We start from the raw sequence: 25,144 nt of genomic DNA on the forward strand, positions 1-25,144 counted from the left end.
AGCTCTTTTAATACAGATTAATGATCAGAAAAAAATTGGAAAGCATTAATAAATAAAAAAAAAGGTAAAAGCAAAAAACTAGGACGTGTCCAAATCGCGGCAAAAAGGCCGAAAAACAGGCTATTTTGTGACGGCTCGACGACGAACTTGGAATCGAGCTATCAAAAAATCCTTCGAGTTGGTCAAACTACATTGCCAAGAGGGGCTACATGCCAAATTACAGCCTTCTAGAGGCAATAGCAATGCCACACTACACAAAAACGGCAAAGTGTCTCGAGTTCGTCAAAATCGCTCTCGACAGGGTTTACGTTTCGAGCTCTAGCGACGAAACTACTGGGAGTAGGGAAATGTTATGCACCTTAATATATTGGAAAGCACATTGGCAGGACTAAATCATTTGTTAAATAATTTTTTTGAAATTCTCAAAAAATGAGCGGGTTTCAAGCTTGGAAACTTAAGTTTTTTTTCAGTCGTTTTTTGCGAATTTATTCGATTTTTTACCCTTTTGAGTCGGTTTTCGAGCCCGGTCGCTAATTAAAAAAATATAGCCCTTTCATTTTGCCGTCGATTGATACCCCCCAAAAAAATTATGAAGCCCCAGAAATAAGGGAGTTATGGAGATTCGCTACAAAGCGGTTGATTTTTCAAAATTCGCGGCTTAATGACAAGGCTGCGTCAAATGTCAGTTCCATAGTATAGTGTTCATTGATGAGATGCATGGACAGTGAACGGATCAAATAGAGATAAGGAGGCTTGGTTGAGTACTAAAGCCACCAAGCTAGGTTTGTACACTTTTCTCGCGGTTTTAGAAATCACTGTTTTCATGGTACTTCTGATAGCACCCAATGAACCCTACTTTCCTTTGTTTGTATGAATAAGTCACAAAAGATGAACTACAGGCGAATTCCTTGAAATTATTTTTAGAGCAATAATTCCCATTCTTTGGGGGTGCTCTTTATCTAGCCTCTTATGCAATGTTTTCCGACAAAAATCTCTATTACCATCCCTGCTGCTGTGGGTAGAGCAAGCTGGCATGAAGGCAAATTGATGAGGTGTGTGAGAGGCGCATGTCTACTCAGATGAGCAATGTTTTGAGTCAGCTTCAGCACTGTGATTCCACAACCGAATTTCAGTAATATTTCATGTTATAATAATATAGAAAATGTTTCAAACCACTAAAGAAGTACTAAATATGAGAAAATAAGTATTTTATTTATTTATAATTGTCATATGGATATTATTCCTTATAATTAAAGAAGTTGTGACAAATTGTGATGTTTCAGTCATTAATGTACTTTTTTTTACATATTTAGCATGCTTATTATCTTATCTAAACCAAAGATTGAAGTAGCAATGGTTTCTCACACATTTATTCAAACCAACCGTTGTTGGCAACGGTGATGAGTTGGATGTCCCTGCTGCTGCTACCCAGTGCTACTCTCCTTGTTAGTATTTTCTTCTCATTTGCTTTTATTACTGTTCTTAACAACCCATTTTCTAGTAACGGTGCCCTTGAGTATGAATCAGACATCCCTGCTGCTGCTATCCATTGTCCCTTTCCCCTCAGTATTTTTCTTTCATATGCTTTTATTAACTGTTCATCAGAACCCTTGTTTTTTTTCAAGACAGAAAAAATATAGGGAGCCCCAGGAAGCTGTGTGAAAACTGGGAACAGGTGGTAAAGGTAAAGGTGGGTGCATGTGCTATAGCTGTGTGTGATTGCAGTGCTCATCTCTGAACCGTTGGCCCTTTGACACTGTGGTATGTAAGAACAAATTAACCTGAAATACAGAGCAATGTGAAATCTGGGATTACCACACTTTACCTTCCCCAGGTTTCCCCTGGCACCCATTTACTGATCAGCCCGAAAGGGAGAATGAACAGCAGGATGAGCTGCACACTGACTGCCCATGCCGGGATTTAAACCCAGGCCTGTGGAGTTGTAGCCAGGTATGAGGCAGGTGGAAAAATTTTCACAGATTTTTAATGTTTTCTACTTTTATGAAGCATATTGTACTCTAAATTTGACAGCATGGGCCACACACACCCATGGCTTATAAGGTTTAAGGGCAATGGACCATCACTGGGGATGTTTTGACTCTAGTAAGGCTATTCGGAGCACTTTCAAGCCTTCTCTACCTGCCCCTCTCCCATAAAACCTAGCACTTTTTTTTCTTTATTTTTACTGTCGTTTTCAAAATTTATTACAAATCACATATTATATTTTCTCATTGACTGTAAGATGTAGCAGATAGATTGTGAGTTGACAGGAAAAACTGTATAATAAAAATCTATGGTTTTACATTTTTTCATTTTCAAAGTGAGTCCTGCATCCGGTAGGGGATTGCTGGTAAAATACAAAAATAAGATAATGCTGAATATCAAATATTATATGTAATGATTGAAAGATATCATAATCTGTCACAATTGTTGGTGCTTCATTGGCAATTAGGAGTGTTGTTGCTTCAGTGGTTGCTTCACTGGTCCATGATGACGTCATTTGTTGATGGGGCCAGTGGAGCAGAGCCGAACTGTTTGGCTCAGCGCAGCTGGAACCTTTCATCTCTTTACATGCACCAGTGAGTGAACACTAGTAGCAGAGCGTAGTTCCGGGGGCATAATGGCGTCTTACAAGTGGGCCCCCAAACTGGATGACGAATCGGTGTATGAAACATGGAAAAGAGACATTGGAATTTGGTGTGAGTTAACTGATCTCCCAAAGAAAAAACAAGCATTAGCAATACATCTGTCACTTACGGGAAGAGCGAGAGTTGCCTCGTTGGAATTGGACCCGGATGTTTTGAAACAAGAGGATGGTGTAGAACAGCTGTTGATGAAACTAGATGGCTTGTTTCTTGTGGACAAAGGTCGGCGTCAATTTGTGGCACTCCATGGACTATATAACTATAGACGAGCTAGTGATACGAACATTCGTGAATATGTGGCGGCGTTTGAACAATAACATTGTGACTAACATTTATATTACTTTTTCTTTATAAATAAAGTAGGCCAACCAGCATGAATACTTATTCTTGTTTCTGAATGGTATAACTTCATCAAAATAATAATTAAGTGTTCTTTATACATTTCATAACACTTAATCCATAAATCTTAAGACCCAAGAACGTAAAGTATACAAGATTTTTCATACTTCCGCAATATTCCAATGCTTCTGATAACTTCCTGGTAAGTGAACAACGAACCTCTGACCCTAACATTGATGTACACTGACATCAGTGTAATATGTTATGGGAAATTATTTTAAGTATTATAAATCATCACCTTTATAATGGATTTCCTAAAAATGATTAGATCACACACTTTCTTGGATATTTATCACACCAAAATTTATTTAAAACAAGGAAATATCCTTGAAAGTGGATGCACTGCTTCATCAGTGAGGCCTTTAGCGAAGCTAGGATGAGCTTCCATTTTGTGATATTGTGCCCTCTTTTTGTATTTGTCTCACAACCTCCCCAAACTCTCCCACTTCTAACTTGAAAATAATTTCATTAATCTTATATTGTGCTAATGCCACCTCATGCTTACTTTTTTCACAGTTTCTTAATTTATGGGCAACATTTTCTCCAAACACTTGATACTCGTCCCGTTTAGTGATATGTTCTGTAAAAGTCTTCATCAGCTGAAAGGCTTCGTCCACATTATTAGCAGTTCTTTTATTTGACGAAGAATGACAAAGACGGGAAGTTGTGTGAAGTGTATCATCTTGAGGACCTTCAATAATAGTGTCAGTTTCTTCTTCAAACTCCAGTTCAGTAACCTGAATGGCAGGGTTAGTTCCTTGTTTAAGATCAACTTCAGCAACCTGAAAATAAAAGAAACTGTGATGAAGGAGGAATTTGTTTTTTTTGTGTGGAGGGAAAAGTCAAGGCCATTACTGCCTACATATAATTATGTTGCCCTTCTTTGACACACACACACACACACACACACACATATATATATTATATATATATATATATATATATATATATATATATATATATATATATATATATATACACACATATACATATATATGAATATATATACACATATACACATATATATATATATATATATATATATATATATATATATATATATATATATATATATATATATATATATATATATATATATATATATATATATATATATATATATATATATATATATATATATGTATATATATATATATATATATATATATATATATATATCCCATGCTTTGTTATAACATTGGAGGTGAAAGAATATGTTATTATGTGTAGGGAAACGTTTTTCATATAAGTTTGGTTTAGGAAAATCTTAAAAATTCCACACAACAGCTGTCGCCATCACCAGGGTCCATGGAGAGAGAGGGGAGGGAATCATGCAGTTGCATCTTGCTGGGATTGACAGCAGAACAACTGAAGTAACGTTGCCACATAGGCAACATTTGCTTTTTAATGGCGCCAGAGAGGTGGACTTCTTAGGGCACCATCTCACTCCTGCACGCATTTCACCCCTACCAGACAAGGTGACCACCACCCAAGGATTCCCCACACCCACCACAGTCAAGGCCCTCCAGGAATTCATGGGAATGGTCAATAATTACCACCACTTCTTGCCCAGGATTGCTTCCAAGACGCCACTATACGCAGCACTAGCAGGCAAACCCAAGGACTTAACATGGAGCCCCTCTCAAGCAGATGCTTTCCAGAAAGCAAAAGACGCCCTCGCCGCAAAAGCCCTCCTTGCTTTTCCAGTTCCCAGGAAGCCTCTCATCGTCACCACAGATGCCAGCAATATCACCATTGGCTCTGGTTTGGAACAATTCACTCATGGACAACTATGCCCTTTGAGCTTCCTCAGCTGCAAACTTAAGGCTGAAAGGAACTACTCCGCCTCTGACAGAGAACTTCTCGCCGTCCACCAAGCTGTCCAGCATTTCTGCCACTTCCTGGAGGGTGCAACTTTCACCATCCAGACCGACCACATACCCTTGGTTCACGCCTTTACTAGACAGACGGACGGCCTGGTCCCCATGACAGTGCCGACACCTCTCAGCTACCTCTGAGTTTAACTGCACCTTCAGACACCTGCCAGGCAGGAAGAACCCTGTAACTGACGCCCTCTCCAGAGTTGAGATTGACGCGATTCAACTGGGATTTGACTACAACCTCCTTGCCACGGAGCAGCAACGGGACCCCAAGACGACAGCAGAGAGAATATCGCTCACAGCCCAACACTGGAAGGATGTTCCTCTGAGCGATTCTGGGACCACCATCCTCTGCGACATCAGCACCGGGTGACCACGCCCATGGATACCCACATCCCTTCGCTGTCATGTTTTTTAAAGAAACAATATGTGGATCCATGGGATACTTGCTAGGATTGTTCACCCGATGACTAGCCTTTACTCTGAAACTGAGAGTGCTGTGAAGTGTTGGGGAGGCATTTCCAGCTTCTTCCCTGTTAATTCAGGAGTGAGGCAGGAGTGAGTCCTTGATCCTTCACTTTTCAACACTTGCATGGACTGGGTATTAGACAAAGTTGTTGATCAATGTTGTTGCGGAGCATCTGTTGGCAACATCAAGGTCACAAGGTCACTGACCTTGTTTTTTGCTGATGATGCTGTGCTCCTCGCAAATCGGTGGGTCCTGGTGAGGGCCCTTGAAGTGGTACATGAGGAGTTAAAGCTACTAGGACTGAAGGTATCCTGGGCCAAAATCACGGTCCAGTCATTTAGGGCTTGCTGGATGACACAATTCAATCTGTTCATGCATGTAGTAAGGACAGTGAGGTCACCAAAAGTTTCACATACCTTAGCAGTATAGTACCTAACAGTGGTGAGTCTTTCCAGGAAGTCATTCAACTGATTGGCCTGGCATGGTTGTGAGACATGGACATTGAATTGTGACTTGGAGATGTATGTCAATGCCTTTGGTACCTGGTACCTTTGTAGTGTCATAAGGTATTGCTGTAATGACTTCTTGCCAAACCAGCAACTACTTCATAAAACTGAATCAAGGCTTAAGCCATGAACACTAACTCTGAGTATATGGGCACGTGGTACGCCCATCCCTGACATCAAATATGCTTATAGGGTTGTTTCTGTGTGAGACCACCCTGAGTGGAAGAAACCAAAGGGATGCCCATGTAACTCATGGATGGAGCAAGTTGACTGAGCCAGTCAAGAGTGGCTTAGCATAAGGAGGGTAAGTGTGTGGGTGTTCACTCAGATGGACCGTTGAGAGTGGAGGTGGTGGGAGAGTGAAGTAATGCGCCCCTGGCATACGCCTCCTGTTAAAAGGAAAGTTGGGAGCATACATTACAGACTCAGGTTGCGGCGGAGCTCATCTCCGTCTCTTTGGCCCTTTGAGCCTGTGGTAGGAGAGGATCCATTAACCAAACACAGGCCCGGTACATTTGGTTACCACAGTTTACCTTACCCAGGTTTCCCAAGGTATCTATTTATTGACCATACCAAACGGAAGGATCAACAGGTGGGTGGGCAACACATCAACTGTCCAGGCTGGGATTCAAACCCAGGCCTGTGGATTCATAGCTAGGTATGCTAACCATTGCTCTACAAAGGGATATATAGCAACATACACATGAGTGTGGTGAATGCATTTATTTGTATAAATTTCTGCAAATGAATGTAGAACCAATTAATGCTTATTGATCACCAGGTATTTGTTTGATGTGGATGCTGAATGTGGAGAGCAGAAAATATTAATGGTAAAGTGTAGTGCAGAGGAGCCCTGATGATGCACAGGATATAAGGAGGGAATTTAGAGAACAGTTTATCTCAGCCCGAGATGATTATGGGTGGGCCGCAGCAAAAGAAATTACCTGTATATCAATTTTTTGGTCGTGTCATTGTTTTAATCCTAGCCTTTAAGTGTGTTTTAAGTCTATTAGATTAAAAGGCATACATAAATGGCATACTTAATTACCTACTTTAATAGCATAGTGTTCTTATTACAGTAATAAAAATTACAATAACAATAAGATTAATAAAATAATAATAATAATAATAATAATAATAATAATAATAATAATAATAATAATAATAAAAAATATTAATAAGGTAGCAAGGATGAGTTGTTTAAGTTTATACATCTGCTTACCTCTCTCTGTGGCGAGTCTATACCCCGTTTCCTTCTGGGCTCTTGGACCTGCAGCAAAAACTGCAGGGGCTCGTAACCAAACCATGCACACTTCTGGGGAACTTCACTTTTTAGCGATGATGTCAGTTTCAAATGCTCCCTCCTGAACTGCACTCTGAGGGACTTGATCTTCTTTTCTGCTTTCCCGATGTCTATAGAAAGTTTATCAGCAATATCCTTCAGAATTTTCCCCTTCTTCTGTTTATTTCTATAATCTGCAGTAGCTGTATTCCATAATGCCGGTGCAGAGTGAAGTAACTCAATTAGCTCCAGGGTTTTCTCAGTCGGCCACATGGTCCTTTCCAATTCGACACGTAGCACTGGAATGGAAATAGATTGTATTGGCTATACACACGGCGATGCATACATACAGCTGATTAAGAAAGAACTGTCTATATAAAAGAATCATTGTCAATTTCATAATGAACGTCACTGTGAAATTAACACTAATGCTTTTATATAGACAATTACTTTTACTATTTTCTTATGAATCATCACTACTACCATCATTAGTTTACCATCCACGAAACACGAAGGTTTATGGGTTCTGCTTGAAGTATGAAAATCTTTCTTGAAAAGAGTTATAGCACATCAGTCATGATAATAGAGACTTTAATGCATTTTTTTGTGTGTGTGTGTGTGTGTAATTCACCACCACAGCCTGATCACGAGATGGACTCACGTGCGTGTATGTGGTTAGATTTACGCACTTGGAGCAAATCAAACTAAAATATTGGTGGAATTTTTATTTTTAATTTTTGTGTCGTATTTTGCGTTTCTTTATTGTAATTGAGGGTTGTCGTTGCTATTGCTGTTAGTGCATTTATCGCTGGTGTTTGCGATGCTGTTCTGTTAGTTGGCATCGTTATTTTTGTTGGATGCGATTTTTTATTTTTATGGTTGCTCTCTAGTCGTTCCAGTTCTTTTTGTTATTGTTATTATTTGTGTTGTTGTTGCTGCAGCTACTTGTATTCGCTAGCTTCAGCAGTGGATATGAGAGAGAGAGAGAGAGAGAGAGAGAGAGAGAGAGAGAGAGAGAGAGAGACCTGGCTTCTCCCTTCTGACCCCAGCCACTGGGTCCCAGTATACGTCATGCGCGGGGCGAGCTACTTTTCAATCGGAAGCGGACTAACCCTGTCTTCTCTTAACCCTGGTTTCCTAGAGCATTAGGCGAAACGAATAGTTTTGAGAAAAAAAAACGTAATCCACAAAAATGAAAAGAAAACATATGGTACAATTCATTCTCTTTTCGCACGTTTCCTGGTTTGTTCTGGTAAATTGCTATCAAAATTACTGGCAACCCCGCTGACAAGAACACTTCCTTCCGGCCTGTATCTGGGTGGCGGGACTTTAATCGGGAAAGCCCAGGGGTCACGACGACGTGTACAGAACGTGACACGCAGCAGAGGACCAACAAGACACACACTGAACGCCATCGCAGGACAGGTGCATTACTTGACCGTCCAGCATTGCCCGCTGGAGGCATTGTGATAACATTAAGAAAACGTGATAAAACAGACGTTGTGTTGGTTCAACTAAGCTGTGATATGTGGATGGCGGTAGGAAACCACCTCACCTGACATGTTCCCATCAAGAAGCTTTAATGATGTGGTGGATGTTGTAAGTGGCAACTGCTTACTGACCAGAGTTGACATCACTTAATTGTCGTTAGCAATATAAGATTTAGCATTCAATCAAGATTACAAACACATTTTCGTTTAAAGCGCCTCCATGCAGTGGCCAGCACGCCTATACTTGGGAATCCGCAGGCCGGGGTCCGAACACCTGCCTGGCACTAAGAGAGCCCACCCAGCTGTTCTTCCCATTCGGGCTCGGGGAAACGAAAGGTAAAATATAGTAACCCGGATGTCAACCCTGGCCTGTGCCGTAGACGGTTTCTTGCCCACCACAAGCACAAGACAATGAAACGGAGATGAGCACCGAGGCCACGAGCAACTATAGCGAATGCTCACAATTTCAAGTTTCTTTATGTGTTCAGAGTAGAATTGTAGAGGAGTGGTTTCAAACTTTAATGTTCTTTTCGGTGGTGGTCACGCTTTCTGAACTCATTATATGAATTGAAAAAAGATAAAATAGAAATAAATGGTACATCAACTTGGTTCTTGCATGTCATGGTCCGAGAGAGAGCGACTTTAGGTGACGAACAAAATTCCTGTTGCGCACCCCTGGGCGTCCGCGTTTCCCGCTTTGAGAACCCCTCTTGTAGGTGACTGCGCTGGTGTATATTTAGAAATGTAATGGAAAGCAGTCATGTTTATATCACACCAACTTTCTACATCTCAGAGTACTTGCTGCCTGCCCACATGAATGACACAGAAGCATTGAAATCACTTGCACTGCCTTACTTAAAATGGAAAAAAATGTCACTGTCCAGGTAAACATCCCACTGCCGGACATATGAGTTGCCAGACATGCCTTGGTCAGCCACCTTCAATAACCCACTCTAGTATCGAACGCGGCGGGTCTTCCCACATCCTACATCCATGGCTACATGACTCAGAGCATGAAAGCATCCGGTGAGAAGGAAACTATCATGCTCTTTCCTGTCACTAGTCGCGGAATCCACGCTGCATGTGGGGGAAGGACCGGGTAATAACATAAGCAAATCCTGCCCTGGAACATTCATGGTTGTGTCTTTGCTAGTTGAACGCGAGGAGTGTAAAGAAAGTACAGACGAACGAGAGATGTGCTTGAGGGCGACTTATCAGTCGTCACCGAGGAAGCAAGGCCAGCCGAGCAACAACACAGAGTGGAAGATGGATCTAAGGTAAGATTCATAAGTTTACGTTGTGAAAACACAGGTCGGTCATTCGGAACACGGTCATTGTTCTCTTCAGGAAACATTATGAATGTATGGAAATATAAAAAGCAGTAGCTGTTTATCCAAAGCTATAAGTCATGCTGGTTAACTTTATTTTGGCCCACCGTGGTGTCTAGGATGAGTGCCAAAGTTAGTCACCCTGAGTAACATAGACAGTTTAGGGCTAACTAAAGTGGTTCCATTATGTCAAGAGAGTTGGGGTGCTAGCTCTCGCGGGTATTCCCCTCCCTGCCGCATCAAACCCAACACACATCACTTTCTCTCATATGTCAGCAATTAACTACTTCTAAAATAATTCTAAACACCCTATATATCTAATCATCTAATAAGGCGTTTTGGAGGGCGATAAAAACAATGATTTCGTACAAATTCCACGAAACTGGCCAACGTTGCCTTCCGACCTCGGGTCACTTTCCCCAAATCCGCCAGCAAAAGGAATACTGTGTAATTCACCCACGGCCAGATCACGAACTGAGATCGTCATCGCCAGCAAGTATACCTCCCGACCCGAGCATGTTCATTATAGTCGATCTCTGGGTACTGCTGGGACCTTCACACACCACACACCCCATCCCCCTTGCACAATGGGGGGGGGCAGTAACCGCTCCTCTGCCAATGGAAAAATCTCGTGCCTGAGCAGGGATCGAACTTCTTCAGGCCCGGTGTGGTGTCGTCTGCCAACCCGTATCGTGAGACACCCCATCCTTAACTTCGCCTCGCGGAACCCAATCTTTATTATCACAGAGTAACTAAGTGAAGTATTTAAGTGTAAAAAAGTACCAAGGAGGACCTTAAAAGCGATACAGAGCGGAACAGGTCACAAGAAGAAGAGTGAGTGTTGATATCCTAGTTATATACATATATACGTCATCATTTGCTTTTATAATAATATAAATAAACTTGGGTGGGACAGATCCCGACAAGCAGTCGACAAAAGACACGGTACCGTGTCGAAATTCATGTATGTATTCAGGATGGGATGTTTCACGATACGGGGATGTCTGACGACACCACACAGGTGTGTGTGTGTGTGTGTAATTTCAATTTGCCACGGCCTGACCACGAATTGGACTCGCAATCACCAGCAAGTACCCTCCGGACAAGAGCATTCATTATAGTCGATCTCTGGGTAGCTACTATCGGGACCTCCACACATCACACTCCCCATACCGCTTGCTCAAAAGGGGGGCAGTAACCGCTCCTTATCAGCGAAAAAATTCCAGCCTGAGCGGGGCTCCAACCTACGCCTGTCAGGCCGCGAAGTATGGCAGCACAAAGCCAGGGCCAAAGGACCTTTGACCCTGCACAGAGCATTGAACCACCGAGCTACGGAGCGGTGTGTGTGTGTGTGTGTGTGTGAGAGAGAGAGAGAGAGAGAGAGAGAGAGAGAGAGAGAGAGAGAGAGAGAGAGAGAGAGAGAGAGAGAGAGAGAGTGTGTGTGTGTGTGTGGGGGGGGGGGTCCGGCTGAACACACTGGAGACCACAAAATACTCAATTGCATAAATCATGTGCTATATCAAGAGGCAACCCAGATACAACAGCAAAGTATTTTTAAGTGTTTAGTACTGAATTACTTTTCACTCCGTATATGGTTCTTAGGCTTTGATCTTAAAGAACAATGTTAACTTACTCATTGCATCTAGTTTTTGTTTGTTTGACAGGGGTTATTATGTAGTTGAGACTTTGTCATCATGCATAACCGACATACTCTGCAGTTATTGAACTTTCCATAGTCTCTTGTTGCATGACTACCCTCAGTCAGTGGGTCCCATCTCAACGAGAAACTAAAAATCCCAAATTTTCCAGAATCCTCAAATCTTACAGAAGTGGCTAAATGATTTCACTAAAGTTATACTACTTAAGAACAAATTTTATAAATAAAAATGAAAACTTAGTTAATAAACTTTAACTGAGTTCTGTACTTTGGTGGTAAATTTCCAAATCATATAAGATGCTCCCACTTTGTATTAACTTTAGAGCATCAGTTGTAGAGGCATGGGAGCTGTACTAAAAAGATAATCATTTGCAATCACTCCATCACACAGATCCCTTAGAATGGTGTCTTTACTTTTATGACCATTAACCACTTCATTATAGACATATTCATGACAAAGATCTTTCAGTGTTCCTATAATAGGAATATATTGGCATGTTGATGGTGTTCAGCTTTCGTCTTCTTCCTTTTGTAAAATCTCGAGGCTATATTGAGTTGAAATGAGTTTTTACATATGCATCAAATTTACGTACTGATTTTAAAGCATGATATAAGGCACCTGCATGTGATGTAGTATCTATTCATAAAATCAGTAAATGTTTTAAGATCTATTCCATCATCTTGAAGTTTACTTTTTTTTTTTTTTTTTTTTTTTTTTACATTGCGGCCCATTGCGCCAGTAGGCTTCTTCCCGGTGGATCCTGATGGTCTGTCCAAGGCTTCTTTCCGGTGGGTCCTGATGGTCGGCCCAGCCCGTTCTGGCGCAGGCGAGTGTTTATAGTGGCGCCACCTTGCATTGGCTCATGCTGCCCTCCCAGAGCTCATCTTTGATCCTAGAATCTAGAGGCCGGGTTGATAGGTGGTCTTCTGGACAGCATGTGGGTAGTTTTAAGCCACTCGGCGGTGGCTGAAAAATCCCAGCTTGGTGGCACCGGTCGGGGATTGAACTCACATCCTCCTGAACACGGAGCCGTTACTCTGACGACTCAGCCACCGCCTCCCCGACTTTTTACTTTACTTATAATTTCATTGTGCTGCAGAGCCAAAAGATTTTGCACTGATATTTGACTGATAAAATCTATCAAAGCAGAGAGGAGCAGCTTCTCCACTCTCAGTGTTAATAATATTGTGACTATTTCATGGGTCCAATAGACTATATAGGCTATCTTGTTGCTTGAGGCCCTCCACATGCATCTCCGTGGCAATGGCAATGCACTTAAGACCAGAAATTGAAATAGCAACACCTTCAGTTATAATACCCATCTAACATGAAATTAAATTATATTAGAGATGCTAGAAAGAAAAGTACAGCCAGGAGTGAGATATTCAGGAGACAAAACATTTCATGTTGTCTTCTGCTGTTCATGAGGTAGATATAATGGGCTCGCATACATTTGGCACTCAGCTGGCTCCAAGGAATAACCTGTATTCCGAAATCCCAAAATAATAAAAAGAACTAAGTTCACTGGAGCAAATACCTCCTAAACAGTTCTCCAGGTGGATGAGTATGGTGCAATGTATAAAGCCCATATGGTGTGTTAATATTTTGTTGTGATAAAGCACATTCATTTCCCTTATCAGCTAACATTTTTTCAGTCATCATCAACTTCACTTTGCAAATGTGCTAATCTCTGAATCAAACTGTGAATTATGAAAGCTTTTAAATGTATCCCTAAATCTATCAAGATGGCAGTTATGAAATAATGCATTATGGGAATGAGTACCTATGTCTGAACAAACACTTCACAGATTGGTACCAGTGACTACAGCCATCAATATCACATGGAATTCTAAATCCTGGCTCTGCTGAGTGGACATGTGTAATGATTAGTCAAAACCAGAAATTTCATTGTATTAAATAATTATCCACAATTTAGATGTAAAAATTTTTGTCTCAATATTCACAGTGCTAATTGTATTATGAATACATAAGTAAATGAAGAAACTAAAATACCAACATCCACACTGTTGTTCTCCACCAATACTTACTGAGCTTTGGACTCCTGCAGAATTCTTATTCTATTATCACTAATAGTGGTGGTGCACTGTTCTTCTGCCTCTCAAGAGGACCCCAAAACAAGGCAAGTGACCCTTTCTTCCACTGACGTCAAATTCTGTTTTGCACTAGGTCATCAGATCCTTTTTTCTGGCACTGGGAAAGCAATGCTTCTCATTAGTTCCCTTTGACACAGTATTTTACATTTTATAGACTAGTTATTGCATTATCAGTTCTATTTTCCTCATAACTTCCTATCTATAAATCAATTAATTTGATTTCTCGACCAGAATTTAGGAAAACTGATGCAAATATGAGACATGAGGATAAACTAATCACTAGTGTTCTCATTGTTAACAATGTTTCTTCGGAAAACAAAGAAAATATTTTCAGTTATTTCTCATGAAATTTTAAGCATTCTCTTATTTCCATATCCTCTTATGAATATAATAAAATATAACAGATTCCAGTTGGGTATTCCAACACTATATCAGGCAATGTGGGGTTAGCAGTTCATTTGTCACAGTGATACAAAATTGTCAGAGAAAATTCCAAAATGGCATTGCCATTCTCAATGAAACTGTCTTCCTCTTGACCAGTGTTTCATAATCTGGGGTACTGAAGTCAATTTTAGGGTATGCTGGCAATTGCTTTCACCCATGTGCAAAACAATAAGTTAAGGAATTAGACATAATTTCCTAGGAAATAACTGCCATATTATCCAATTGCATTTTAGGAACCTTCACGACACATCTTTGTTTATTCACTGGAAAAATTATGAGGCATAAACACTACATGCAGCCCCTCTTCCCCTAGCAAGCTTGGGAGCCTGTGGCAACACGGGTTTTTGTGGTAAATTTCCAGAATTTTGTCAGTCTCATTTTAGTGGATGAAACTATACTTTTAGGGTATGATTTGAGGTGTTTTTAATTCGTCTGCTAAAGGTTTTGGTCACAAATGACTAGTATCCAGAATTCATTATCACTTCACCCTATTCATTGACAAGTGCACCATGATAGTGAAGAGAGAGTAATGAAGAAGTGCACCAAAAACAGCCAGAAAAATATAATTTTATCCTTCTAGCTTACCAAATATTCAAGCTAATCTCTTATTGTAACCTACAGGCTAAACATCATCCCCCTGCAGACCATATCTCCTCCTCACAGTGTAAACTTACTCACTTTTGTAGATTATTATTGAATTAAACTTAACTGTTTACCCCCACGCCTCACATGGATTCCTCGAGCATGAAACTCACCAAGACATGATTGTTAAGGAGTACTTATTGCTTCCTCATAACAGCACTTTACCCTACTGAACAACAACCATCAAAACTTGCTGGAAAAAAGTTTCATCAGCTATTGTAGATTATTCAAAATAATGCAACTATTCTAACCACTTATTAGGGATTGTGAAATGATCACCAGCTGCATGAAACTCTCCAAAAAGTTAAAAGTGAAAGGTGTATTTATCACCTCATCTCAACACCACGTCAGCCTCGTAACACAGTAATTTTACGTCCTTTTAAGAAGTCAAGCCTCATTATTCCTAGTCAAGCTGCCCTTCCTGGCAGGAATAACAAGTTTCAGAGCATGCACCTCAGAGCACAAACATGTCCTTTGCAGAGAGATGGGTGTAATTCTAGAATAATAACATTCTTGAGTGATGGAGACTAAAACTCTTATAGCCACAGCCCACAGACCATCTCCCAATGCAATGTACAATCCAGTATTGTACGAGTGATGCATTTCCTAAATTAATTCAGGTAATTATTCATCAAATACCAGTGAACATTTATTGCATTCAGAAGTTCTTTTCTAGCATAGATTTTAAAGGGAAGACATATATTGGGAAACATAATGTAGGAAATTGATATTTTCAAAGATTAGTCTTTTCCTTCAAAAAATAAAACTCCATAAATTTTCAAAACTGAATCTAACCTAAACTCCTAGTCAAGGGGGGAGGGGGGGGGAGTCCCTCCTTGGAGTTCCCCAGACTCTTTCTTATAAGGAACAGTAAAAATTGAGAAATGCTGACAACTCAACTGACTCTGTGGATTGCTCTCCTGGTATTTACAGAATATTAGGGTCAAATTGTGGTTTACTCCAATTGGTTTTGATCCAAGTTGCCAGTTTCCGCCTGTCACTGCCGTGATATGCCACAACTATGCATGACAATACAGGTTACAATCAAGCATCAAAATAAGTCAAAGCTAACATAAAATTAAAACTAACCTCCTAATGGGGTCAGGGGGTGATGTGATAAATTTAAAGGAAGCAATGGGCTATGTGTGACTGACCGCACTTCCATTTATACATGTTATTATTCCAGTTAGTAAATATGGTTAACATGACTGAACTGATTAACCTCAACACACTGAGGCATAACTGACATGTGCCAGATGGCCCGTGTGCTTGAAAAAGCACGCCAACTCCTCCTGGATAGTAACTGAATAAAATTATAATATAGTTCCTCAAGTGTAGTGGTGTAGCTGGTGCTTTCTCTATGACTAAATTAGGAACAGTGAGCCTGACTTTAAGGGGTGCTGGACTGCCTACACCTAATTACTCTGCCATCCCACAGCGGGGTACCATTCCCTTCAGTCTGGAGCCTCTGGTGTTCCCCCAGGCCCTAACATGGGGCTACTTTCACAGTTTGCCGTGATGGGTTAGTAAGCCTCCAAACCAATACCAAAGACTTCAAAAATCCTGGTGGTGTTTCGTGTTAATTTTCAAGTAAAAAATTTGGAGGAAACTCACAGGAAATCTCTTGTGTATCTGGGGCATGTCGTGCGAAAGCGGTCTAACCCTAAAAAATGGCGGGTTGGAGTTACAGGCGGGAACCTGTTGTCCTGAGGTTCAATTATCTTGTAGTGATGGCGGAAGAAGCAAAAGCGAACATCCTGCGGGATGTACTAAGGTCTAAAGTGGCTTGTTTTGGTCCAACACGTGGTGCAAACGATCGGGAGAGAAAGACTTTTTTCGATCTAAAAAATTTGTATAAAATCAGGAATTAGGCACAGCAACATATTTTTTTTACAAAACACTTATTCCATACACTCTTTAAAAATGAACCTAAAACCATGATTTTATGGGGAAAAAAATAGTGCAGGAGGAGGGAGTAAATAAAAAATTTGACAGTATCTAAAATAAAAAATAAAATAAAAAATTAAAAACTCAATGGCATGAAAGATCTAGCCTAAACATTTAATTTGATGTATAATAGTAATACACTGGGATAATATTTACGAAACCTTAGCCACCTCTGGCAAAGTTAATACTTACATCATGGATTTCTTTTTGGTCCCTGAATGCAGTGCAGTGACAAGTGACTTCCGGAAAGGAGAAAGAATCCAATCCAGGGACTATTTATTGTTGAAAATAGGGGATAATAATTCACAAGTGTCGCCTCTGGCGGCGGCCGCCACCGCAGGCTAACTTTGCCAGAGGTGGCTAAGGTTTCGTAAATTTTCCCCATACATTGCACCCCTTTATTCGGTAGTAATCAGTAATTAGCTTTGACCGCTTATTACTCAAAACTAAGGTCGGGCAGGTCAGACCACTTTAGCACGATGCGCCTCATCTGTTCTTGCATCGAAAACACAACCATTGAGGAGTGTAGAAGATTGAAAGGCTTGGTTCGGGCGATTACAAAGCCACTGTGTTGGACTGTGAAATCGGCTCTTAGGGCCGCTTTCACAGTCATTTTGTTTGTTTTGATCGTTACCAATGGCTGTTATCGCCGCTATAGTATTTCCACTTAAAACTGGCCGATGGGGTAGTGGCGGCTGCGGGGTTAGCCTAGCCCCGCACCTTACCACACACTCTCAACACCTCTCGCTTCCTCTACAGCCGCCACTACCCCATCGGCTAGTTTCACGTGGGAGACTATAGCGTCGATCGGCGCCATGGTAACGATCAAAACAAACAAAACGACTGTGAAAGCGGCCCTTTTAGAGTTGGGGCACAGGAGGTCACTGCACACACACACACTGGCGGCAATGTAAACAGGAGTGTCCCTCAGTGTCCGAAAGAGCCAGGCAAGGACCAGCCGCGCCCCGCCACCACACTGCCCTGCACCTGCCTCTACTGTTCATGCTGCAACAATTCATTCTTGCGTCATAACTTCACACTTGAGCCACCACACCAACAAGTACAGGTACAGCACGAGTCACTCACCAGTCGCCGCTTACACACCTTCTTCAATGTCCCCGCGGGCCCGCGCAGTAGTAGTAGTAGTAGTAGTCGTCGGGCGGGAGGTTCGCCTTTGTAACGGCACTCCCTGATGTGTGTCTATTGTCTGGGTCTATTATTTTTCCTCTTTTTCTTTCATTCTTTTCTTCTTCTTCTTTTTGGGTGTTTTATGGGGCTCTAGAGGCTGTGAGGCCACAGCCTCTAGAGCCCCGTCAGTGGTAGCTGTTCAGGTGTTGTGGTGGGGGTTAGATCCTGTCGAGTTGCCCCGACTTCTGCAGGAAGGTTTGCGTGCACTTGAGGGCTTGGAAGGCCGTGTTCCCATTATTAACGGACAGAGGGCGAGCCTTTACAACTTGAAGTCACATGTCAATAGGAAACATCCAGCGCATGCCACCCAATTTGATCATCATCTGATTTTGACATGCTATACCGTTCAAGCTTTGTCTAAGCTACAACTTATTGAAATTTCAGGTCACTAGGTCTGGTTGTAAGAGTTTTAGAGCCAAAATACTAAACCGAAGCTACATCCATACACAAAAAAGGTAGCGGTTAGCGTTTGCTTCCATTAATTTCTTTATCAGTTTAGCGGTTTAACGTAAGCGAAGCTAACTTTTTACTTAGTGGATGACCAGTTAGCAAAGCTAACTTTTCGGTTAGCGGTGCCCACACCTGCCTATATATACCTTAGATCTTGTTATACGGTGAGCTAGCTTATACCCACCACTGGCTCACGGGCTGATGAGACGGTGATGAGCATGCACGTATCGCGGCCACGTGCAACGAACGGTAGCGTGTGCCCCCAACTTGATCACCCTTCCGGCGGGTTCCACTCAATAGACTGCGGTGATTGTTAACTGATGCACGAAGCTGTCTGTCACTAGTGAATGGAGAGCCTCCTCCGTTGTCTTCTTTTCTTAATTTATTCCCTCAAATAATTTGTTATCCATTCACTGTCCACTTTTACTGCAAATTGGGAAGGGAGTTGCTCAGTGTTATTAATTGATACGTTGGACCATAATTAGTGATATCACTTGTGGATAGTGCCATATAAAACAGTTCAGCGTGTCACATCATGTAAACTGTAACCTCCGGGTACAATTGAACAGGATTAAGTGACAGTTAACAGTGTAAGTGTAATGTACGTAGACCAGTCCACCGTGCCACGTGCCACCCTGTATACACTCCCCTCCCCAGATAACCAAGGCGCCAAGGTACTTCATCGTTCCTACTTGTGCAGAATGTCGCAGCACTTTTAAATGGTAGCTACAGATGGACATCACAGTGACAGTAAAAGAGGTGGAGAACAAAAAACAGTTTAACGTGTCACAATTTAGTTACTACTGTAAAAGTGACGCAAAAAAATGACTTAGATTTATTACTTGATGATATTAAGTGACATTCCGAAAGAGTAGCAGCTGGCTGTGGAAACTAAAAACATGTCGCATCATACTGCAAGTTTGCAACTTTACTAAAAAACATTAATAACACTAACCAGGCCCCAACTGCTTGCTCATCGGCCATAATGTCATGTGCACCGTTTTTTATCTGTCACATGATGCATTCGCTGCTTCGCTCTCCCCAGGAAGGCGGCAAAACACTGGCTCTTGTGACCCCTTGCGCCACCATGAGTCAGTCACGTTAAACAGTTCACTGAGCAAGAATATTTTTAGACCCACGAAAATACGGTATTGTGAATCTCGGGCGTGAGTGATATAGCTTGCTTTGCTTATCCTCAACAAGAGTATATTTAGACCAGAGACAGTACGATGCCACGAATCTTGATAACAGTAAATAAAATATGCACTTTAGAAAATTATTCTCGATAACAGTAAATAAAGTATGTACTCTAGAAAATTAATCTTGATAACAGTAAATAATATATTCACTCTAGCAAATTAGTAAAGTGCTGATTTGCGTTTTAGGTGCTTAAATGACTAAACTTATTACTACAAACAGCCACACGTAAAGGTTAGGGAAGCAGAGGGAAATGTAGTAGCTCGATCATAATAGTCCAAAACAGATGAAAAACAAAATTCAATTAGTGATGTAGCCAGGAGCCGAGTGAGTGAGTCTCGTGCATCGCTTTAGTGTCTTGAATCTAAATAAAGCCTTAACACTCAGTTACGGAAGGTGCCACGTCGAAGTGTTTAATTAATGATGTGAGAGCAAATTCCTTTGAAATCAATGTAATTATGTCTATCCCCATCTCCCCCCCCCCCCAATAAAAAAAACCCACTCCTGGTATAGAAAGCGGGGAAACACATGTTCTTACGGTACAAAACAACCGTGAAGCTGTGTCTTCAGTAGGTAAGCACAGTCTTGCTGGCTGGCTGGACTGGAGAGAGAGGGATAAGGAAGACACTGATAATGATAGTGGGAAGATGAGCTCAGTCCACTTTGACCTGAGTCAGTTACTGCGATTAGCGCTGCAACAACCTCGATTTTACGTAATCTCGTTTATTACATTCTACCTATATTACTACCATAACCAAACTTTAGCCTGTATCATAGTAGGTAGGAATTATACATTGGTTTCGTATGCAAGACGTTGTAGCAATAAAATCTGAGTAATTCTGTTTAATACGTGAGGCATCTTGTCAGGTGGCCTTATAACCTCTGACTGTTGACTGTTATAATCAATGGCAGAGGTGAGACACTCTGCAGCAGCCAGGGGTCATGCCAGTGTGCCTTTGGTCGAGCTGATATATACTAGTTGGAAGGAGCCTTCTGCCGCTGAGTTTGGAGAGGACATATTTTGGTATGTGTTATAAGTTATCTCATTTGTCTGTTGTAATTGTTGATCCACGTATTACGTAATTATCTTGTAGTGTCAGATGATGGCACAAGAATATTAAGTAATTATAAAAGTTTATCACAGAATTATACAAAATTGCAAAAACGACCAGATTGCCTGATGTCTGGAGAGTTAAGAAACGTTTAAAGTTGCATTCAGTCAGTCTGGGAGTTTCAAGAACCTACACGGAGACCGGGAAAGCAGTGCGACGCCTATACAATATAATAATAAAAAAAAAACATGAAGATGTGTAGTAACTCCCGTTCATGTATTTTGTTATCTTAATGAGTATTTCATTTGTATTCTAATCCATTCCGTTAGCTAACCATTGCTATACTAGGGAGGCAGCAAATACCTTCATTACATAATTTAATTAATTAATATGCTGAGGGGATGGCTGGGATCACGCAGAAGAGATTATAATTATAGTAGTTTAGTTTCCATCATTAGGACGGTATTATAAGACTCTTTCGCTTCTCACATCAACTATTTCTAAAGGTCAAAGAGGAGATCAATCGGGTTCTAATGAGTGTTTCTTTAGGTTCACGGTACAGAGGAAGGGTCAAACTACCACCAGGGTCATAAAACTACTGGAAATGCCCAAAACTCTTACGAAAGCCTTGTCAAATGTGTTTCTTTAGGTTCACGGTACAGAGGAAGGGTCAAACTACCACCAGGGTCATAAAACTACTGCTGGAAATGCCCCAAACTCTTACGAAAGCCTTGTCAAATATATGAACTTGGGCGCCGAAATGTCTATTAATACGCCCCTATCCAGATGTTATTTTTTTGGTGCAATGACTGACCACTATTTGATGACCCTTCAACCCCCCGCCCCCCCGAACTGACCGGCTGGGTGAAAGGCAAAGCAGGAAGAGGAGTAAGAGGAGGAGAATGTGGAAGAGGAGGAGGAGGAGGAGGAGAGGGCCCACGGAGGGAGCGGACGACTTGTTGTTCTTACCCACTCGCCTTACAAGCTCACGCCGTTTACAAACTTTCACCAAACATTTTATTCTATTCCTATGAGGACGAGTACCCTGCAAGGACACGCGTCACGCTATCCTTATTTTAGCAGACGAAGCAGGTAGAGTGGGAGGAGTGCGGACACGACAAGCTAACCGTTCAGCAGCTCCTGAGACGCCGAAAACGAGAAAATGAATGTGAGTGCGATGAGAGAAAAAGAGGACGAGAGAATATAAAAGAATACAGAAATGAAGGGACAGAGGGGTAGGGTGATAAATATCCTAAAATACACAACAAACATACAAAAACAACGTCAAAGAGTCTGTATTTGGATTCAAGGACAATGGGTAGAAAGACGTTCGTTTCTTATCCAGGACAAAGTAAAAAAAGAAGATTCCGTTTTCTATATTTACGACAAACTTTCCTCAACCATTTTTTTTTCCTGTGAGGACGAATATGGATACCCTGGACAGACACGGGTCGCAGGAGAGTTTGAAGTTTGAATCCTAGGGCAGTGGATAGAAAGTCGTCTGTTTCGTATTACATACAAAGAAAAAAAAAGATCCTGTGTTTGCCCACGAGGAGATGGATTAGCATGATATCTAAGTTTATGCTCCTTCGTAGTGTAGTGGTTGGCACGCCTAGCTACGAATCAGTAGGCCCAGGTTCGATCCCGGTCCAGGTAGTCGGCGCCGAGTTCACCTAGCTGTTTATTCTCCCCTTAGGGCCGGTCGATAAATGGGTTACCTAGGGAAACCTACGGAAGGTGAACTGTGATAACCCTGGTGTCACACTTGCCCTGTGTCCCGGGGTGATGGATTCTGCAGGTTCAAGGGCCAATAAGACTAGATAGCGCACCGAGGCCACGCGCAGCTATATATATATATATATAGTATATGTTGTATGTCCCCATCTTTACGTGTGGTGTTTCAAGGGCAAGGCTGTGTAAGCGTCCGGGGCTCATTTTCACCCCAAGGACAAGAGTTGGAAAGGCATCTGCTTCATGCCAAGGACAAAATCAAAGGCGAGTCTGTTTTTTAAAGGTTCCTCTGTTTATATATATATTTTTAAAGGGAATAAGTTAAAATCAAAAGGAAGCAGGATTACCGACAAATTAAAATCAACCATCACACGTAACCGATAATATTACAGTTTTTTTTACTTCCAGGACAAGGGGTAGAAAGGTTCCTCTGTCTTTTGGTTTTACAGGAAATAAGTGAAAATTAAAACGACAAGGATTACCGACAAATTAGCATCAAACAATACACGCAATCAACAGTATTACACTACTTTTTACTCCAAGGACATGGGGTAGAAAGGTCCTCTGTCTTTTGGTTTTACAGGGAATAAGTGAAAATTAAAACGACAAGGATTAATGACAAATTAATATCAAACAATACACGCAGTCAACAATATCACACTACTTTTCACTCCAAGGACATGGGGTGGAAAGGTCCTCTGTCTTTTAGGTTTACAGGGAATAAGTTGAAATTAAAAGAACAAGGATCACCGACGAGTTAAAATCGACCAATACACGTAACCAACAATATTACACTTCTTTTCACTTGAAGAATAAGGGGTAAAAAGGTTCCTCTGTTTCTTAGGTTTACAGGGAATAAGTTGAAATCAAAAGGAAGAAGGATTAGCGACAAATTAAAATCAAACATTACACTTAACAAACAATATTACGATTACCAACCAACAATATTACACTTCTTTTCACTTGAAGAATAAGGGGTAAAAAGGTTCCTCTGTTTTTTAGGTTTTAGAGAATAAGTTGAAATCAAAAGGAATAAATATCAGCGACAAATTAAAATCAATACTTCAAGGACAAGGTGTAGAATGGTTCCACTTTTTCTCTTTACTGGAACTTGGTTAAAATCAGAAGAACAAGGATTAGCGACAAACTAAAATCAAGCATTACACATAAACAATATTACAATTATCAACAAACAATATTACACTTCTTTTCACTTCAAGAATAAGGGGTAAATAGGTTCCTCTGTTTTTTAGGTTTATAGGAAGAAGGATCAGCGAAAAATTAAAATCAGTACTTCAAGGACAAGGAGTAGAATGGTTCCACTTTTTCTCTTTACTGGAACTTGGTTAAAATCAGAAGAACAAGGATTAGCGACAAACTTTAATCGAACATCACACGTCACAAACGCAATTACAACAAAAGTTTCGGCACGGCACAGCAGTCGGCGAGTGTGGGGACAATCATTATTACCGGCTACTGCAACGATTGGCGAAATTCATCATCATTGCAAACCATTACTATTGAACGGCAGCATAATGGCCGGCTTCCAATTAACATCCTCCGCACATCATTCGTTGGCATTGTTCTCTGTTCCGCCCTTGGTTAGAGTTAATTGTTTGCTCTCTCTCTCTCTCTCTCTCTCTCTCTCTCTCTCTCTCTCTCTCTCTCTCTCTCTCTCTCTCTCTCTCTCTCTCTCTCTCTCTCTCTCTCTCTCTCTCTCTCTCTCTCTCAGCTTGCACTTTAGCTATATTTGCACCCTTTACTCTTTAATAGAAACATCAAAATCAAATCAGTTATCATTATCTCTATTTCACACTTTCTCTCTCCCTTTCTTCCTCTCCCTCCTGCATAATTTATCGGTGACGTTATAACACCGCGACTAGCTTACATTTTTCACTTTCACCGCCGGTCTCCGAGGAGGGAACCTTTGAGAGTGAAAGTACAAGTGTGTGTGCATTCTCCTTTCATATAGGGCGACGCTCCTCACGCTGGCATCGTATCTGCTGGCTCCTTCATTTATTTTTATTTTTCGGTCTCGCCGGCTGATGTTCCCGCTCAGACTGACATGCTGTGTGCAACTTTCTACTATTCTGAACAGATCAAAACTGCCACTCATACACGACTCTGATTCTCCTTTTACTTCAGGAACTTTATTTTTGATTGTGATAAGACAAATGAACGCTTATGATAACTAACTTTCATACATGGAAATTGTGGCGCCTTGCTCTGTGTTTAGTCTAGCACGTGCCTGCTGTGTGTAAAAACATGATTCACAACCACTAACTCATAAATACTCCTTTATATTACAACAAATACTGAAGCTTTAATAAAAATATAAGTAAAAATTAAAGAAAAACAAACTTAATAATATATATATATATATATATATATATATATATATATATATATATATATATATATATATATATATATATATATATATATATATATATATATATATATATATATATATATATATATATATATATATATACATATATATATATATATATATATATATATATATATATATATATATATATATATATATATATATATACACACACACACACACACACACACACACACATACACACACACACACACATTACGTTTTGCCTGTTAAATTTCAGCTTCTTACTATTGTTTACAGCTAATAAAACGATTTATCATGAGTAGAAGGAAGCTAGTATCTTTATTTGTCATTTTTTTTTAGTTATTA

General features: G+C 40.7%; 2 protein-coding genes across 10 annotated transcripts in view; one reads left to right on the plus strand and one right to left on the minus strand.

The window, feature by feature from the left end:
• Positions 1–1,193: 1,193 nt before the first annotated feature.
• LOC127006163 (uncharacterized) lies at positions 1,194–18,176 on the minus strand. 8 transcript variants are annotated; one of them, XR_007759127.1, is made up of 5 exons: positions 16,997–17,200; positions 16,472–16,698; positions 13,706–13,868; positions 7,122–7,480; positions 1,194–3,826 (listed from the first exon to the last, which is right to left on the minus strand). XR_007759127.1 is itself a non-coding variant. In XM_050875708.1 (4 exons), coding segments are annotated over exons 2-4 (771 nt in total). In that variant the 5' UTR covers positions 13,707–13,868; positions 17,891–18,176; the 3' UTR covers positions 1,194–3,415. The 8 variants fall into 8 exon arrangements, 1 of the variants encoding a protein (XP_050731665.1); XR_007759125.1 differs by lacking the exons at positions 16,472–16,698; positions 16,997–17,200 and adding an exon at positions 17,909–18,175; XR_007759130.1 differs by lacking the exons at positions 16,472–16,698; positions 16,997–17,200 and adding an exon at positions 17,439–17,765.
• Positions 9,649–25,144, plus strand: part of LOC127006160 (uncharacterized) — a 42,512-nt gene continuing 27,016 nt past the window's right edge. For both annotated transcript variants that reach the window (XM_050875698.1, XM_050875696.1), the window contains exon 1: positions 9,649–9,948. Coding sequence is in view for 1 of the 2 variants with exons in the window: in XM_050875696.1 (XP_050731653.1) it covers positions 9,806–9,948 (143 nt within the window). In the remaining variant the exon portion in view is untranslated. The remainder of the gene's footprint in view (positions 9,949–25,144) is intronic.

The sequence above is a fragment of the Eriocheir sinensis genome, chromosome 32, assembly GCF_024679095.1.
Source record: "Eriocheir sinensis breed Jianghai 21 chromosome 32, ASM2467909v1, whole genome shotgun sequence".
In the NCBI taxonomy this organism is placed as follows: domain Eukaryota; kingdom Metazoa; phylum Arthropoda; class Malacostraca; order Decapoda; family Varunidae; genus Eriocheir; species Eriocheir sinensis.

Bases quoted from the DNA above. Each gene is read 5' to 3' on its own strand.
- LOC127006163 (XM_050875708.1), bottom strand. The intron at 3,827-7,121 runs GTAAGCAGATGT...TTTTATTTTCAG, and splicing joins TAGACTCGCCACAGAGAGAG to GTTGCTGAAGTTGATCTTAA.